General features: G+C 43.1%; 1 protein-coding gene and 2 pseudogenes across 1 annotated transcript; 2 read left to right on the top strand and 1 right to left on the bottom strand.

Annotated features, from left to right (window-relative positions):
* Nucleotides 1–449: 449 nt before the first annotated feature.
* LOC101713661 (beclin-2 pseudogene) lies at nt 450–1,718 on the top strand (annotated as a pseudogene).
* A 7,296-nt stretch (nt 1,719–9,014) lies between these two features.
* Nucleotides 9,015–10,115, bottom strand: LOC101713303 (hypothetical protein). Its single transcript, XM_004862289.2, has one exon. The coding sequence runs from the start codon at nt 10,031–10,033 to the stop codon at nt 9,272–9,274; it is 762 nt and encodes a 253-aa protein (XP_004862346.1). The 5' UTR covers nt 10,034–10,115; the 3' UTR covers nt 9,015–9,271.
* Nucleotides 10,116–15,616: 5,501 nt separating this feature from the next.
* On the top strand, nt 15,617–16,410 carry LOC147823184 (lysine-rich coiled-coil protein 1-like; annotated as a pseudogene).
* The last annotated feature ends 2,642 nt before the right edge of the window (nt 16,411–19,052 follow it).

Consider the following 19,052-nt stretch of genomic DNA (forward strand, 5'->3'; position numbering starts at 1 on the left):
AGCCTTTATTTTAAAAGGGAATTAAACACTTTAAGGAGGGACAGGCTGAGTTCTATGAAGATTATGTGTGGCAGGAGGGAAGTGAGATTATCAGATTTTCCTTCTAGAAACAATCATTGGTCTATTAGGAGCTCAAGGGGTCTCCAGGTAACCAGGAGGGCACCGTGGAAGGGTTGTAAGGACGGGAGTTCCAAGATGAGATATGCATTTTATTTTATTTTTTCTGGTTTTTTGAGACAGGGTCTTGCTGTGTAGTCCAGGTTGGCCTTGAACTAACAGCAATCCTCCTGCCTCAGCCTCCTAAGTGCTGGGATTACAGGCGTGGGCCACCACGCCCGGCTATGAGATATGCATTTTAAGAGAATCACTGTCCTAGAAAGAGTTTAAAAGGGGTCCAGTAGGCAGCCAGGAAGCCGCGGAGACCCAGCTCCAGGAGCGAGAACTGCAGGATGTTCTCCACGCGGTTCCTGTGCCAGCACTGCCAACAGCCCCTGAAGCTCAGACAGAGCTCGGGGACGGTCTGCTCGGCGCAGGAGGAGCCAGGAGGCACCGAGGCAGACAGTGGCAGCTCCACCGAGCCGGAAGCTAGTGGAGGGCCCCCGGCAGGTGCCCCCAGCAGCCCCCGTGAGCCCACGGACGGTAGGATGATGCAGCCAAGTGCAGCCCACTTCACGCTGGTGGGCAGGTTCCCCTCCAAGAAAACTCTGGGCCACATCCAGAAGACCCATGCCCACATTTTCGACGTCATCTCCGACCTGGAGGGCGTGGACCGTGCCCTGTGTACGGAGTGCACCGACTGCCTCCTGGAGCAGCTGGACAGGCAGCTGGCACAGGCCCAACTCGACTGCCAGACCTACAGGCGCTGCCTGGAGCTCGGGCCACAGGGGAGCGAGGCCGAGGGGGCGGCCCTGCAGTCCGAGCTGTGGGGCCTGATGCTGGAGGAGGCCAGGCTGGTCCGGGAGCTGGGGAACCTGGACCGGAGCCACGCCAAGGTCGCGGCCCACCTGACCATAGCCCAGGCCGAGAATGCCGAGCTGACCCAGCAGGACGCGCAGCACGTGAGGGACCTCAGGGCCTTGCAGTGGCAGCAGCAGGAGCTATCGGACCAGCTGAGCAGCCTGGGCAACCAGCTGAGCTATGCCCAGCTGCAGACGCGGGCGCTGAGGGCCACCGACATCTTCAAAGCCACCTTTGAGATCTCGGAGGACGGGCCCTTGGGCGTCATCAACGGCTTCAGGTTGGGCCGCCTTCCCGGAGTCCCCGTGGGCTGGGGCGAGATCAACGCGGCCTGGGGACAGGCGGCTCTGCTGCTGCTGGCCCTGTCCAAAGCCGTCGGGCTGCAGTTCCAGCGGTACCGCCTGGTGGCCTGCGGGAGCCGCTCCTACCTGAAGTCCCTGACAGGCGATGGCGAGGAGCTGCCCTTGGCCTCTGAAGGGAGGGACAACGTCTTCCTGGACAACAAGTTCGACCGCGCCATGCTGGCCTTCCTGGATTGCCTGCAGCAGTTCCAGCAGGAGGCCGGGCGCTCCGGGCTGCGCGTGCCCTACACGGTGCACGCGCAGGGGGGGCTGCTGGGGGACGGCGTGGGCCCCACGGGGCCCTACTCGGTGCGCACGCACCTCAACACGGAGGAGCAGTGGACCGCGGCGCTCAGGCGCATGCTCAGCAACCTGAAGTCCTGCCTGGCCTGGGCCTCCCAAAGGTACTGTCCCAAGTGACATCGGCCTTTCCTCAGGTATCGGACTGTATAACGAACAGGACAGAACACGCTTGGGATTCCAAAGACCAATGGTCAGGAAGAGCGTTGATTCAAAATAAAGCATTGCCCAGGGCAAATCAGAAGCTACTTTATGATCTCCTCTCTTCCCCAGCCCCTAAGTAGCTAAGCTGCCCAGGCTGGGCTGTACTTTTTTGGTTTTGTTTTTTAAAAATTTTATTAGCATATCTTTGTATAATGGTTGCATTCATTGTGGGGAGTTGGTACATGTACTTCACACATCTTAATTATCTTTGTATTCATTTCCGCTTGTCTTTCTCCAGTTCTGATACTCTTGTCTCTGGCTCCCGAAATGCTGGGATTACAAGCAGGTGCCACTATGCCTGGCTTTTTGTTCTTTTTTGCTCTTTAATCCATGTGACTTATCATCAAAATCTAGATATTCTGGGGAAGGAGGGGGTGAACTGGGGTGAACCGTAGTGGTAAAAAGTCTTTCGGGTTTTGTCTTTGTTGTTAAAACACTGAAGAAAAAATCCCTTTAATCCTATATTGTTTTCATTTTCATATTTATAGATATGTAAAGAGAGCTGTGTTAATCCTTCCCAGTTCATTCCTTGCTACCTCTCCACTTGCGGGTGTCTCTTACGTGTAAGATTTCTAAGCAGTTACTATCACTTGGGATAGAACCTGGTTCCCGCTTATTTTCCACCAAACTTCCCTCAGGTCAGAGCTTCTCACAGCAGACTGGGTCAAGTTGCAGGAGCCCGGATTGAGGCTCCAGACAGCCTGGGCAGCATGACTGCTCTGTATTTTCCTCACACTCACTGGAAAGGTGCTCTAATTATGGTTGATTTGGATCCTTCCTGCTCCCAGTGCTGGGAAAACCAATTAATTTAACAAGCAAATAGTTTGACCAGCACTGGGCTGAGTGGCTGAAATGTCTGGAGAAGAGCTAGGTTGCAGTTGGACAAACCTGGTTTCCAAGGATGGTGCTGCCCGCGTGGGAGTGTCTCAGGCCTCTGTCAGGCTCTAAATGTAGACTCTGAAAGACCCGCATGCAGAAGATTAAGGCTGGTTCCCTACACCAGAGCCTGCCCAAGCAGAATGGAACTGAAAGGGCCCAGAGAGCCCCCAGAAATCAGGATCACATAAAGACCCCACTAGCTGAAAGACTGCCATTGGCCGGGGTCTTTTTATTTAGTTCTTTATCTCTTTGCTTATCTGTAAAATGGGGAAGACAGGTGTACTTACTCTGAAGGGTCATCCAGAGGGTGAAATGAGATAATCCACTCCAAGCCCTTAGAATTGAATTGGCACAGAGGAAAGAACTAGTACTCCTATTGTTTCTATTTAGCAATGGGACCAACTGTCTAAATAGACGTGTGCCACCCATGCTTGAGTTAAAATAACAAAGACAAAGAGCCTGGGAGATAACTCAGTGGTGGAGTACTTTCCTAGTGTGTAAGCCCCTAGTTCAATCTCAGGTATCACCAAAAAAATATATTACACACATGTAGACACATATACATATACTATACATGCATGTGTACATACATTTTATTATTTTATTTTATTTTTCTTTGCACATATATTTTAGACAGGGTCTCACTGTGCAGTTCAGGCTGGCCTTCAACTCACTAGTAGGCCAGATTGACCTCAAACTTATGGCAATCCTCCTGCCTCAGCCTCCCAAGTGCTAGGATTACAGGTGTGAGCCACCACTCCCAGGCATATAATTTTATATATATATATATATATATATATTTTTTTTTTTTTTTTTTTTTTTTTGAATTTTGGCACCAGGGATTGACCTCTGGGCCTTGCACTTGCGAGGCAGGCGGTGGAACCACTGAGCTAAATCCCCGGCCCTCAGGCATATATATATATATATATATATATATATATATATATACTGTTTTTTTCCATATTCACCTAAGATTTATTTTTTAAGACTCAATAATGTAATAAAAGGATAGGGGCTGGGGAGACATATATTTTTGATGAAGCACTGAATATACAAATTTTTTTAATTCCAGGGCCAGGGATTTAGCTCAGTGGTTCTGCCACCTACCTTGCAAGCACAAGGTCCCAGGTTCAATCTCTGGTACCAAAAGAAAGAAAAAGCAAAATTAAAAACATTTTTGTCATAACATTAAAAACAAAAAACAAGGCCAGGGATTTAGCTCAGTGGTCTGCCCCACAAGCGCAAGGTGCTGAGTTCAATCCTCAGTACCAAAAAAGAACCAAACAAACACAAAAGGCCAGCATCCTGCAGGCTGCGGGTTTGACATGGTTGCTACAGCATGTGGAGATGGAGACTCCTGTGGCATACAGGCTTCTCGAGAGCCCTACACAAAAACTAAAGCACAAGAGGGTCTGCTATAGTCGTTAGGTAAAACAGAATTAAGTCTACACTCCTAGCCAGGACCATAAAGCCCCACACCTTAGATCCCTGGCCACTCCCTCCAACTCTATAGTCTTCGTCACTCAACACCCCAGCCCCTCTGGTCCTTCTGTCTTTCAAACACACCAGACTGCTCCCTATTCTAGAATATTCTGACCTCTACTGTCACATCTTGACATGGATGATGCTTCTCATGCAGGCCTCAATTTGGAGGTAACTTACTTCCTTTGAGAAGCCTTTCCTGACCACTGCATGTACACAGTTTTTTTTGACTGAAAACTGATTCTTTAAATATTCACATTAGCTAAAAATGGATCTCAAGCCAGGGATTTAGCTCAGTGGTTCCACCACCTGGCTCGAAAGCACAAGGTCCTGACTTCGATCCCCTGTACCAAAAAAAAAAAAGGATCCCCCTTTTGCTTTAACTTTATTGCTACTTTTGGTCAAATTAAATATATTTGATCTGAATCATAAGGAAAATCTTTTTCAAGTTTATGCACATATAGGAACATACTAGCAAAGAGTATTTTTAATGATTCTAGAGTTCAGCCAGTGCTTGGAATTAACAATAAGACAAATAATCAAATAATAAGTCTTGAGGGCTGGGGATTTAATTCAGTGGTTCCAGCACCTGCCTCGTAAATGCAAAGTCCTGAGTTCAATCCCCGGTGCCAAAAAAAAAGAGTCTTGAACTTGGTTTTTCAAAATATCCTAAAACCCAGAGAATGGTGATAAGGATTCCAGGATTCCTTCTTTATACCCCAAGTAAACATTGGGCCAGCTGATATAAAATTTTTCTTGGCTTTAAAGAGTACCAATAATAAAATTTAAAAATTCTAAAATATGTGAAAAAGCAAGTTCATAGAAGCAATTTTTTAAAAGTAGCTTACTTTAGAGGAATCAAGAGTTGGAGCCGGGGATTTAGCTCAGTTGTTCCACTGCCTGTCTTGCAAGCACAAGGTCCGGGGTTTGGTCCCCCGTACAAAAGAAAACAAAATCATTGGGTTTTTAGGGCTGGGGATTTAGCTCAGTGGTTCTGCCACATGCCCTGAAAGCGCTAGGTCCCCAGTTTGATCCCTGGTACCAAAAAAAGAAAAAAGCAATCAAGATTTGTATGATGAATATGGTGAAGTAAAATGGGACTTTGGTTATCAATGTTTACTTTTGGCAAAACATCTTAATGTCTTTAGGTCTCAGATTTTTTATCTGCAGAACAAGGCGGGTAAATTAGATATATGAAAGGTATTTGGGGGGTTCTATCTGTATTTTCTTAAAATCTATGCACTGTATATATAAGTACATATATATATATTTTTTGGTACCAGGGATTGAACTCAGGACGCTGCGCTTGTGAGGCAGGAGTCAGAACCACTGAGCTAAATCCTGGGCCCAAATTTTTTTCCCTACTTTTCTTTTTTGGTACCAGGGATGGAATGCACTGTATATTGTATCAATCCTATCAGCAGGTAATCTGGAAATTTAAATAATTGACCACAAGGGGGAGGACTCTAATTCTACATTTAATACAATATGAAATAATCTAAAAGTATTTTGCTACATGAAGTTGGTGATAGGCTGTCTCATTTCTACACCCTTGGAGAAACTAAGGCTACCCTACTGCTAAAGGTAGGTTTAATTCATTGAAATGTGGTTTTGTAGTGCTACAGTTGTAATAAAGTTATTGGATGTCAAAATCTATTTGGGTTAAACAATAATTGATGAAAAAATCCAGATGTTTCTTCTTATAAAATGAAGATAGCAGAATTTTAGAATTCACCCTGGGAGAAGATTTTCATTCAAATATTATTTCAGCTATTCTTCGTGCAATCTATCAGCTTCCTGAAAGTCTTTAGTCAGCTCTGAAATAAGCACAGGCCAACACCAGGACAGTCCATGGTCCAGCATTCACAGACAAGCCAAAGGGTCAGTACAGAGCTGGCTGCGTTATTTGAGCATTCTATATGGATGAATGTATATAGTGTTATATGCTCATGGTCATGTGGCTGCTGCATGTTGTGTGTTCACAGTGGTAAATATTTGTTTTTCTCTTTGCATTAACTTCTATTCTCTGGCTTTATCTGAAGTTTTATCATTAACTTTCATTGTGTTGAAGATTACCTGATGAGGGCCAGGGATTTAGCTTAGTGGAGCTGCACCTGCCTCACAATAGCAAGGTCCTGAGTTCCATCCCAGGTAACAAAAAAAAAGAAAAGGAAATTACCTGATGAGTCTTTCTAAGTTTTAATGATTCACATCTTTGGACTTCATCAAACTAAATAATACTTGTAAGGTATGAATGAACATAGAATTCTGAACTATATCAAATCCACTCAAGGTATACATAGCTAAATGAGTGTCCTTTAAACATGGTTTTAGTGAGCTACATAAGTATCTCAATAATGCAAAAGCAAAAAGAATTTGTGCTTCTTAGGGCCAGTGTCGTACTCTTTTTAATATGTTCAGTGACAGTAGATGTTCCTTTGAGAGTGAGTATGATATTTGCAAACAAATATCTCTACAAATGAAGATTGAATGTTAACGTTACTAATTAAGTTGGAGTATATACTATTTGGTGATCAAACATTAGATACAACTAAAATATTTAAGATCCTTTAGGTTATAAATTTCCTTCATGCAGCTGCCATAAATGAGTCACAAATGATTATAGTGATGGTTTTATCACTGTGATAAATGTAAATCCTCCTAAAGTGATGATTCTAAGGAGTAATTTCATTTGAATAGATTCATTCTAGTGTGTTTACTGAATTGAGTAAACAACAAAATAAGTTGCATCACTTGTTTATAGTCACTTTAGTTCTAGTTATTTTCGTAGCTGAGACTTCATGAATTCTTTAAATTAAAAATTACAGTGTGTAAAGTAAATCAGCAACCATTTAGATAGTTTCCATAACTTCCTCCAAAAAAGATTCTGATTTTTAATGATTTTCTTTGGCTTAACAAATTCATTTTCTACCAGCATTGCTAATACCAGCAATTATTGCAGACCAACAAAAGATTTACCTTAGGCAGTTCTGCTGCTTGTGTATCGAGTGACTAGCACAGTGATTGGTCCACTGGTAAATAATTATTAACAGCTGCCCAATGAGTATTAGGTACATAAAGAATGGAATGAATAAGAAGTGATGAAAATAGTTTACATGCATGTGTAGTACTATTCCAGACTGCTGTAGAATCACCCAAAGCTTAATGACTTGAATCAAGCCACTTTTGTTGTTCAGAGATCAGTAATTCCAGCAGGATTCAGTGGAAAGAGCTTGTCTGTACCTCACACAGTGTCAGCTGGGTTGACTTGAAATCCAGGGTGAACTGGAAGGCCAGCGTCTGGAGTCACCTGAAGTGGGTGGCAGTTGGTTGGGACCTGGAATGTCACCTCAAAACTGCTCAGATTGTTTAGAGCAGTGTTTGCATTTAAGCAAGCAGAGCCACATTCATGGTGTTTTAGGACTCAGCCTTGTAGGTCATGTGGAATCATTCCTGCTGTACTCTGTTGAGCCAGGCAGTCCCAAAGCCAGTGTGATTTTAAAGGGGAGGAATTTAGCAGCCAACATATGAAAGGAAATAGCAGTAATGTGAAGGGCATGTGGGATTGGAGATATTGGAATGGCCAGCTTGGAAAATACAAAGTGCCATAATTTCCTACATATTAATATAGATTTTTATTCATAAACTGCACTTTTATTTGCTAGATAACTTTATTTATTTATTTATTTATTTATTTATTTATTTATTTGGTAATGGGGATGAAACTCAGGACCTTGCGCTTGTGAGGCAGGCTGTGGCACCACTGAGCTAAATCCCTGGCCCCACTAGGTAACTTTATTTGTTTTTGTTTTGTTTTTGGTACTGGGGATTGAACTTGGGTCCTTGCGCTTGCCCCACTAGGTAACTTTAGAAAACAGTTTTCAAATGTAATTCATCCTGCTAAAGAAATTCTATCTGATCCAATAGCCATTTATTAGTCATTTTCTGAAAAATTACCTTACAGGAAGTGAATCAAGAAGGTAACTGCGTAATTTGTTTATCTTACATGGACTAATTTAGAAATAAGCTTTTAAAATAGGGAGGAAGAATGTCTTCCATGTACCCAACTATCACCCCTCGTGCCTAGCAAATATCTGTCAGAGGGGGGAGTACTCCATAATGTTACATAAAGGAATATGGTAATACCTGATAATGTATTTTCTAGTCATTTCAAAAAGTTATTGTGTTCTTTAACTTTATAATGGCCTCAATATTGTGGGTTATATAGGCCAGAATATGTCAGCTTTGGAACACTTTTCAAGTTAGGTTTTGTTTTCTGAATGTTCAAATTGCACAGCATTTCCTCCCTTAAGTAGTAAGTGTACTTCTATTGTAATAATCCATTTGTTCACATTATATGATATCATTTGTTGGATTGTACCTCCAATAGTTTCCCACCCAGACTACTGTACGATACTTCTGCTATGTGGCAGAGGCTGCTTAGTAACTGTTGAAAGAATTAATGAGGGGCCAGGGATTTAGCTCAGTGGTTCCACTGCCTGCCTCACAAGCAGAAGGTCCTGAATTCAATCCCTGGTACCAAAACAAACAAAAAAAAAGAAAGAGCAGGGCATGGTGGTGTACATCTGTAATTCCAGCACTCAGGAGGCTGAGGCAAAAGGATTGCCGAGAGTTTGAAGCCAGCCTGGGCTACATAGTGAGTTCAAGGCCAGCCTGAACTACATAGTGAGATCCTGACTCAAAAAGCAAATAAACAAACATGAAAATCTAAATTGTGTTTGTCCTTTTTCATCTATCCTTGTCTTTAAAAATTGAGTTGTTCTATGAAAAATAGTAAAACTTATTGTGATTTTATTAGACCCATCCACCTTAAAATAATGTATTGAGCTCTCTATCAAAACAAATAGATACATATTTCATAAAGATGAACAGAGTACCTTTGTGTATATTGTAGTGTCCTTTTTTTAAAAGAAGAGTAATGTTAGGAATAGTTCTATTTAGGTAGCACAAATTCCTTGAGACCTGATGACATTATCTCTTCTTTTTTTTTTTTGGTACCAGGGATCAAACTCGTGTCCTTGCGCTTGTGCAGCAGGCAGTGAAACTACTGAGCTAAATCCCTGGCCCCGATATTATCTCTTTTGATCCTAGAAGCTGGAGGGAGCGGGCCACACCAGCTCGGAGTCCAAGGTGACATGCATGGGTTTGTTGTACATGTTTACGAATGTTGCTGGGTCCATGAATTCTTCAGATTTGCACAGATACTTTATGATTTGTTCTGGGGGGAGCAGGTCAGGTGCAGTCTGGTGCAAGGTATCACCTAGTCCTTTAGAGCCCACTTTAACAGTCTTAAAAAGGTAGAGTGCCAGCTTATGAGTCTGGATGAAAAAATCCATGATGACCTCTTCGAGAGACTGTGACTGTGTCACATCGTCGAGATACAAGACTGGCACTTTTACTACTGAAACATACCAATGCATGAAGAGTCTTGTTGGGATGTTATGAGAAATGACTATAATTTTCATTTTTTGAACCCAAAATTCAGTTTCGTCCCTTTGATGGTTAAAATAATCTAAAAGGATTTGGTGAAGAGTTCCGTTGGAGGATTCAAGGATATGCAGCATGGAAGTGGGGTAGATGAGCAATAACCCTGTCACTTCTTCTCCTATGTGATGTTTCAAGATCGACTGAAACAATTGATCGTAGTACTCAGCAATTTCTCTTTTCTCCATGTTCGCTTGTATGTTGGCCACCAGAAACATCCTATGAAGGAGAAATTTCTTTAGCTGCAGTCTTTGTTTCTCTTCCAGAAGGTGCAAGTAATTGCCACGGGGGACCTGTGGCATCAGAAGAGTTTCCAGTGGAAAAGCTCTTTTGCTGTTCCTCCAATTATGGGCCACAAAGGCCATGCTTATTGATTCTTTAGATGATTCTAGTTTTTAGCAATCACAATAATTACATTTTCAGGATAGTTCTTGACTGATGGATTCTTATTTTTTTTCCTTCTGACAAAAAAGAGTAGATAACATTTTGTCACATGTTACCGAATAGCAAATATCCCTTCCCAGTATTATCAATAAATGTCATTGAAAGGAATGTTAAAGCAAGACAAACTATAGAGATTGTTTGCAGGTTAACAATGAAATTACTTTAATATCCTAAGAAAACTCTCCAAATGTAATGTAGTGGTCATTAAAGATTTTCAAGTTTCTCAGCACTCAGAAGGCTGAGGCAGGAGGATTGCCTCGAGTTCAAGGCCAGCCTGGCCTACATAGTGAGTTCCTGAACTACAAAAGGAGACCCTGCCCCAAAACAAACAAAAAAAACCAAGACAAAACAAGATTTTCAAGGTTAAAAAGAGAATGAAAAAAAAGAAAAGAAAGAAAGAAAGAAAGATTTTCAAGGTTCTAAAAAATATTATCTGAGAAATCTTCCAATTTCTTTTATAGATTTAGCTGGTCTATATAATTTAAAAATCTGGGGCACTCTATGCCTAATTAGCATATTTAAACTTTGTTTGGGGCACTAAAAGTTGATAGTCTTGCTTGGATAATAACAGTAAACTCTTTGGGAACTTTGTTTTTTTTCTCTTAACAAATCTCTTCTTGTTGGTTTTTTAAGTTTTAAATAAAAATATTCTGAAAAAAATATTCTGCCACTTTAACATAATCTTCTTATAAATCTCCTCCTTCCAAACCCTGGTCAATTTAACGTCTCTTCCTCTCTCCAAGTGCTCTGGTCTTGTACCTGGGGTCCTGCTTGCTTGTCTTCCATGACGCTTTCAACTGCCAGAACTCCAGCCTTCCCTTCTGCCTTTGGGTTCTGCCTGGGGAGGAAGGAGTTGGAATGACCATGGCATTAAAGGGCCGGAGTGCACTTGCAACTCCGGACTCTTAATTTTCTGAAGGTGTCTGACAACCAGCTCACACCACTGTAGAGGAATGAGCTGTTTGTAAGGTGTGTTTGTAAGTCAGCAGGTGGTAGACCTGGGCATTTTCTTCTTCACTTTGGCAAATTACTTCTGCACTAATTACAGACCACAAGAACACATACCTGTATCTGTGTAATGTTGCATCTAAGAAAGTTCTACAGTCAAATTTGAGTTACTTAATGTGAACTTCCATTAATTTTTTTAACTTCCGTTAATGTTAGAAAACAATAATATAATCTCGACATTACGGTCACATGTGCTCTAAATAATTTTAAAGCAACAAGCTTAGAAAACACTTTTTTTTTCTTTTTTGGTACCAGGGATCGAACTCAGAACCTTGTGCTTGCAAGGCAGGTAGCAGAACCACTGAGCTAAATCCCTGGCCCCGAAAACACTCTTATTTAATTAAAGAATTAAAATTTAGAGTACTTTTTTTCTCCTGAAGTTTGTTATCAGACTAATGAGCTGATTTTAATAATATCACAGAACGTGGAGGCTGAGGTGATTTAATAATTCTTTAATTGTGGGCTGGGAATTTAGCTCAGTGGCACCACACCTGCCTCGCAAGTGCAGGGTCCTGAGTTCGATCCCTGGTACCAAAATAACAATAATAACAATAATAATAATTCTTTAATTGTATGATACATAAAAATTAACTATAATTCCTCACTGTGATTCACATTATCGTTTCCTGAAACAACAAAATCTTTCCCACAGTGTTAACCTCATAACCTTATTCTCGTCTTCATTGTAGAATGTAATGATGTTGACGCCAACCTTCATCACGGCCTTTTCTCCTCCCCACGTTCCTATGATACTGTACTTCTCTGAATTTCTTCCCAAATCTGTATTTGTGGTCGAGCCCAGCTCCATTTCACACCCAGCTCTGAGCAGTCCTGAGAACACCCACTCCACTCCCATGCTTTGGCACTGCTGCTTCATCCCAGACCTTTCTGACCGAGCTGAGCTGTCCTTTGGGAATCTCCTCAGCCTACAGGTTCATAGCAGATACAGTTAGTTGGCAGAGGTTGACAAAAAAGAAAAAACTGAGCCCATCACAGAATTTTTCTTAAATGTGAATACTTTATTATATTCCTCATCATACATATTTCCTTTACAAATATCCAACTTCCTCATGTTTCTTAAAAGTTATCTATCAGCTTCGTTCTGTTACTTCCTCTTTTTACTCACTTTGAAATGCATTTGTATTCTGAATCTCTACTACTGCTTTCATAGTCCCGTCTATTTGGATTTGGATTATATTAAGTGTTTCCTACCCTCAGTATTTCTCTAAATTTCTCTACCTAAAAATTCAGCTACAAGTATAAAACTATAAGGCTTTCTGACACATCTGCTGAAAAAGATACTAATTTTACAACATCTTCATTGGTACAGCCCCTCCAGAATGCCAGGAAAAGGATGGTTTATTTCCTAATAGTGGTCTTGGCCAAAGTTGGGAGTGTTTACAGAGCATGTGATCAAGGGGCACTTTTTGTATGCATAAACTCAAATGAACCCTTTATATATAGCTAAGAGTATTCCTTTTCATTGGACCATTCTTAGCCTACAGCACAATTTCCTTCCAAACTCAGCAAAGGACTATCTTACAAGAAAAACATAACTTCCAAATGTACTGCCCTGTCTCAATTTTTGGGGGGGGGGGGTACTGGGGATCGAACTCGGGTCCTTGCACTTGCGCAGCAGGCAGCGAAACCACTGAGCTAAATCCCCAGCCGCTGTCTCAATTTTTGTTGACTTCTTTCATATATATATATATATGAAACATATATACAAAATATATATAGTTATATAATATATCAATATATGTTTTTAAAATATAGTATATATATTATATATATATATATTTGTTGTTTTGTTTTGTTTTTTTGTACCAGAGATTGAACTCAGGACCTTGTGCTTGGGAGGCAGGGGCAGTGGCACTGAGCTAAATCCCACACATATTTTTTCTGATTGCAATTATGTTTCTTAAAAGACCAAATAAAAGTGGACAGTGGACAGTAGAGTTCTGAGCAATATTTTTTTGTTTGTTTTGTGACAGAGTCTTGCTACGTAGCCCAGGCGGGCTTCAAATGCAGAGCCATCCTCCTGCCTCAGCCTCCCAAGTGCTAGAATTACAGGCATGTGCCACCTTGCCCAGCCTGAGCAAGATTTTTAACTCATCTGTCAAATTCCCATTATGTTCTTGGGTTCCCTAACTCTTGGGATAAACAAAACTGTTTCATAGCTCTTGTCTTCTCTCCTGTCTTTTCTCTGTCTCTTGTCAAAGTCTGGCTAATCTGCACTGTTTCTTCCAAGCCATTTTAAAAAGATTTCTATTTCTCCTGCCATTACAACTTTGATGCCTCCCCTTCTAAGTCAGAGCTTCTTTCTCCAATCAGTGCATTGCATGCAGCATCTCCTTGGTGATTTCATGTCTTTCTAAATTTTTCCTCCTATAAAAAGGAGGAAATGGTGATCTTTCTCTTCATGTGTGTTTTTGTTTTCCTTTTCATTCATAGATCTTGTTTCCTCCAAAATAAACCCAATAGAAGAATGATACTTCATCATTATAAATACATAAGCTACATAAAATAGCAACTAAGCCAGTTCTTTCTCAAAAGAGTAATAATCTCTTGGCAAAGCCTAATTGGTGTTAGTTTGAAAAACATGCAATGTTATTTTAATAAAGAAAATGGCCTCAGCACTTGGGAGGCTGAGACAGGAGGATTGCTGCAAGTTCAAAGCCACCCTGGGCTACATGGGGAGTTCAAGGGCAGCCCAAAATACATAGTGAGACTTTGTCTTAAAAATAAATACCACCCCCACTCCTGCAAAAAAAATCCTTGAGTACAGTTAAGCCTATTTTAGCTTTCCAAGAATGGTAAAAGCAAGGTGTTCTAAATGTAAGGCAACAATTTTTCTCCTTCCAGTTTAAATTCTCTAGTCAGTGAAGTTCCACAGTGCAGGGCAGTGCCATCCAGCTCCAAGGGCCATCCAGGACCAGTTGTCCCTTGGGTGAGCTTCTGAGAAATGCAGATTCAGGGCCAGCAGGTGGCACAGTGGGCCCTCCGGAGAAGTCTTGAACGAGTTTTTGTCCAAGCTCTCCCCTCTCCAAGGGTACTTCCAGCTGCCCTGGCCTCTGCCCCCTACAGGCCAGTGGCTCTTAGTTGTGATAAGGAAAACTATCTCCAGACATTGTCAAATGTCCCGTGGGGGCAAAACTGCTTCCTCCCAATCCCCGGGGAAAGCTACCTTGCTTCGGAATAGTTTAGAAGGGAAAAGATGAAAGAGAAAAGAGAAAGCTACCATCCTTCCGGTGGCTCTACTTTCCCCGTGTGACCTCTGAACTCTACCCTTGACCTTAGCATCTGCCTGACAGGGACGCATCTCACTGGTCAAGACCCTTCAACAGGTCAGCCCCGGCCTCATGGGTTACGTTTTAAATCTGAAAATAGTTTTTTTTTTCTGGACTGTCCACTTCCCTCAATTTTAAGAACTTTATAATTCCTTCGGACTTGAAATGCTTTCATTACCATAGATGTTCATAAAGCTGACCTCAGAGAGGAGGCGCCATTTCTACCTCTGTCCTGCAGATGAGGACAGTGAGACTCTAAGGGTAACTTGCCAGGATCAGCCCACCAGAAATGCCAGGGCTGGGCTCGAACTTAGCCCCATCCAACTCCAAGCTCAGCCCCTAAGCGCCACTGAGGAAGTAAACCTGCACTGCGTTAATAGCCTTTATGAAAGAGAATTGAGAACAGTGTGGACAGGCGTGGACAGGCATGGACTGGCTCCCTTCCTGCGAAGATCTCTCTGTCTCTCTGCCTGTCACACACACACACACACACACACACACACACACACACACACACGAGGGCATGGAGACAGGCCCAGTGCAGGCCCGAGCTGTGGTCACCAGGTGGGGACATTAGGCCCTGCATCCTGTGATGTGCTCTAGAAGCCGTGCAGGCAGGGAGGCCAGCGCAATCTACGCCTGGCCCAGGTCACAAGGGCCCCGCCCCGCCACACCCGCGTGCGCAATGGCTGCCAGGATCGGCCTACATTCCTCCAAGCCCCAAGCCTGGCTCCACCGTGGAGGTCGAGGGAGAGAGGCAGCCTGGCAGGATCTGTGCATCTGGGGAGTCAGGAAGGGGGGCGGCGATGAGCAAACCCCAAGATCTAAGAGGCAGAGATAGGACAGAAGAGTCCACTACTTAGAAGGGAGTGGAATTCAGCACCCTGGAGAGTTGCGATTTCACGATACCGTAGTGAATGAAGACAGAGCTTCTTAGATGCTTTATACAAAAGGCATCTGTGAAATAGTACTACCATCTGAATACTAAAAGATTTCACATTATGAGGTGACTAGGAGTAGAGCATTGGACAAAAACAGGTTTTGTAATCTCTGCATCATGATTTTCAGCTCCCTGGTTTTTGCAGTCTCACTATTTGAGGAAAGTTCACACTAAAAAAAAAAAAAATCAAATCAAGTACTAGATAAATATGATCAGATTTCTCCAAATTCTCACCTTGACAAGGAGAATTCATTTTTGTCAGCCTAATGAAGCATTCGCAGAAGCCATATGACTCTTTTCAAGATGAACCTGAAGATTACATAAAAGTACAGAAAGCCAGAGGGTTTCTGTAGGGCCAAAAACTTTTCAGAAAGATGAGAGAGCCCCATGGAAACCTTTGGGTGTAGGGAAGGTGATTCCATGCCCAGGTGTAGAATGTTTGATCAGACGCCCACCTGGAACCAGGTAGGTCCATACCTAGCCAAGATCACGCAGTATTTCACAGAAAACCACTTAGCTCAGCGGTTCCCAGCCATGCCAGCAGGCTGAGATCAGAGTCTGAACTACTGTCGGTTCCTCAGGGACTGTTTCTCAGAAAAACCAGCACCCCTGACCTGACCGCAGTCAGCAAGAATATAATCATAGTGCAACCGGGGTGGAACCTGGCGGTCCCTAGCACCTCTCCTCGGGAAACTGGTGCCCATCAAGCCAGTCATCAGAGGAGAAGAAGGCACCCAGAGAAAGGCGAGAAAATCCACACATGAGCAGCCCAAGCACAAGTGGAGAAGAAGTTCTGAGGAAGTGGATTTAGAAGAAGGAGAGAGCATCCAAAGAAAGAAAAGAGGTATAAACAGAAACTGCATGTCAGCACAGAAAAGTGTAAGTGTCAAAAACGGGGCGGGGGGGGGAGCCCAGATATAGCCTCTCAGAAAGAGAACAGTAAGGCCAGGGTTTTAGCTCAGTGGTTCCACCTCCTGCCTTGATAGCGCGAGGTCCTGAGTTCAATCCCTGGCACCAGGAAAAAAAAAAAGGACAGTAAATGCAGAAAAGAGGAAAGGGAGCAGGCAAGGAAATGACAGAAGACCTGCTTTGAGACTGGTTCATCTGGATTTTGAAGCTCTTTAGTTCCTTCTCCTGAGGTTAAATTGAGAACATAGCTGAGGAGCTTGATTCTATGATATTCATGTTCATATCACTTATGTGAACAGGTACTTTAATTTCTAACAAAGGCCAATTGAATATGAAGTATTAGTATGCTTGCTCTCCAATATAGACATTTCTTTTCTTCATTTTCTAAAGTGTTATTGAATTTTTTGTACATTTCACATAATTTTCCTTTAGGAAAGTGGTTCTGGTTTATTCAGATTGCCGTGATGGTGAAATTATTTTCTTTGGGGAGATAATTTATTTTATTTTATTTTTTATTATTTATTTATTTTGATTTTTGGGACAGGGTTTTGCTTTATAGTTCACCCTGGCTCTCAACTCATTATGTAGTGCAGGCTGGCCTCGAAGTCAAGGCAATCCTCCTGCCTCTGCCTCCTGAGTGTTGGGATTACAGGTGTGTACCACCATGCCCAGCTCAATTTATTTTAAATTGGCTTTGGAGAATGTATTTTTTGATTGGGTTTATTTTACCTTTCAGTTGGGTATTTTTTTTAAGCTAGAGATTTATTTTTGCTTTGTGATTAATAAATCAAACTTTTTCTTTTTAGATTTTTTTTTTTTTTTTTTTTTGGTACCAGGGATCAAACTTGGGTCCTTCCACTTTTGAGGCAGGCGGTGGAACCACTGAGCTAAATCCCTGGCCCCAAACTATTTTTTTTCTTTTTTTTTGGTACCAGGGATCGAACTCAGGACCTGGCGCTTACGAAGCAGGCAGTGGGACCACTGAGCTAAATCTCCGGCCCAAAACTGTTTTTTATAAAGCTAGAGATTTATTGTTACTTTGTGATTGATAAATCATCAAATTGGTGGGTATTTTTTAAAAATTGTTTTTATTTTTGTTTCTGTTTGGAGACAGTCTTGCTATGTAGTTCAGGCTGGCTCTGAACTCACTGTGTAACACAAGCTGGCCTCAAATGCCCAGTGATCCTCCTGCCTTAGCCTCCTGACTGCTGGGATTACAGGCATGTGCCACCACACACTGTGAGTTGGGTATTTTTATGTTCATTGGTTTTCTCTATGAAACAATTTAGATTTTTTCCCATGTTAACTTGCAGTGTGTTTTCTAGGGTAGAAAGTAGAAAAGGACAAGGGCCAGGAATTTAGCCCAGTGGTTTCGTCGCCTGCTGCGCAAGCTCAAGGACAGGAGTTCGATCCCTGGTACCAAAAAAAAAAAAAGAAAAAAGAAAATGACTATTATAATAATCATAAGCTTGTGTTACATATAGTTTTAAATTTTCGGAGTTCTGATACAAAATCAGTTTCTGTTCTGGAGATGGTCATTAATAAAGTGTTTTATTAATAATAATAAAAAAGAAAGAAAGCGACCTAAATGGGCAGAGTGGGTGTGGCTCAGTGGTACTGCATTGTCTGGCGTGGGTGAGGCCCTGGGTTCCATCCTTAGCGCCAAAGGAAAAAAAAGGGGGGGTGCCTAAAATGAATGGATATAGGGGCGGGGATGTAGCTCAGCAGCACCTCGCCTGCCTGCCAAGCACAAGGTCCTGAGTTCGATCCCTGGTACTGAGAAAAAAAAAGGGATATAAAAACAATATAAACACAGCAACATGCACTTGAATGTGATTGGAATGGCCTGGTGTGTCTCTGCTCACCAGGGGGGGTTTGTACAGCAGCGGGAGCCCGGGTTGTTCTCTGGTCCATTTCCTTCTCGGTCCACACAGGCTCAGGAATCAAGAGCCCATCCACTTCCTGATACCGGAGCCCCCTACCAGGCCTCCATTTCCCCTTCTACTCACCTCCTCACAGGTCACAGATGTGTGTCTTGCATCTTTAAACAGACCCCGAGTTTACTCTACTTCCCCGGTTAGAAAGCACTTTTCCGGTCCTAGGAAAGCGTGGGATACCCACTTTATTCTCAGGTGATCACTCTTGAGCCACCGTTCCCGGATATTCTCAAGACTTCACCCGGACTCATCATCCTGGGATGTGGCTATGCTCAGGATGCTGGTCGGGTTTGGGACCGTCTGTCTTGTTTCCACATTGAACGTTTGCAAACTGGGAACCCCTGGGCCAAGCAGGAAGGCTGGTCACCCTAGCTGTGGAGCCTCCCTTTGGGAAGCACCTGGCCCAGGCACATTGAGAGCAGTGGCCCGGAGCAGCCTCCTCCGTCGGGCAGTGCACTTGGCCCACAGGAAGGGTGGCCAGGAAATGCCATGAAGATCCAGGCGGCTGCCTCCGTGTGTGCTCGTGCCATGGGCTGCAGAGGACAGAGCCGGGGTCCCGCTGTCTCCCAGGATGGGGCTTCTGTCTCCTCATCTTCCTGCCTGCAGCACCTGCCTGACCCTGGATGCTCGAAAAGTGACTCTGAGGGTGGGATAGGCTCCCAGCAAGCTCAGTTGGGATTGCCAGGGACAAAGGACAGGGATTGCCTTTTGGACAGCTAGACGGAGGGGCCCTAGCTGGTGGCTACTATGGGGGACAGGTGAGCAGAAGGTGGGGAACGGGGCTGTATTGTTGGGTCACAGTCTGGCCTGTTCTGGGTGCAGGATCAGACTGCCTTGGCTGGGGATGCTGATAGGT

Source organism: Heterocephalus glaber, unplaced genomic scaffold (assembly GCF_053883595.1).
Source record: "Heterocephalus glaber isolate CG9 unplaced genomic scaffold, H.glaber_assembly_v1.0 deba00001600, whole genome shotgun sequence".
In the NCBI taxonomy this organism is placed as follows: Eukaryota; Metazoa; Chordata; class Mammalia; order Rodentia; family Bathyergidae; genus Heterocephalus; species Heterocephalus glaber.

What these genes read in the sequence shown, in the direction of transcription:
- LOC101713303 (XM_004862289.2), bottom strand. Translation starts at nt 10,033, where the DNA reads ATGGCCTTTGTGGCCCATAATTGGAGGAACAGCAAAAGAGCTTTTCCA.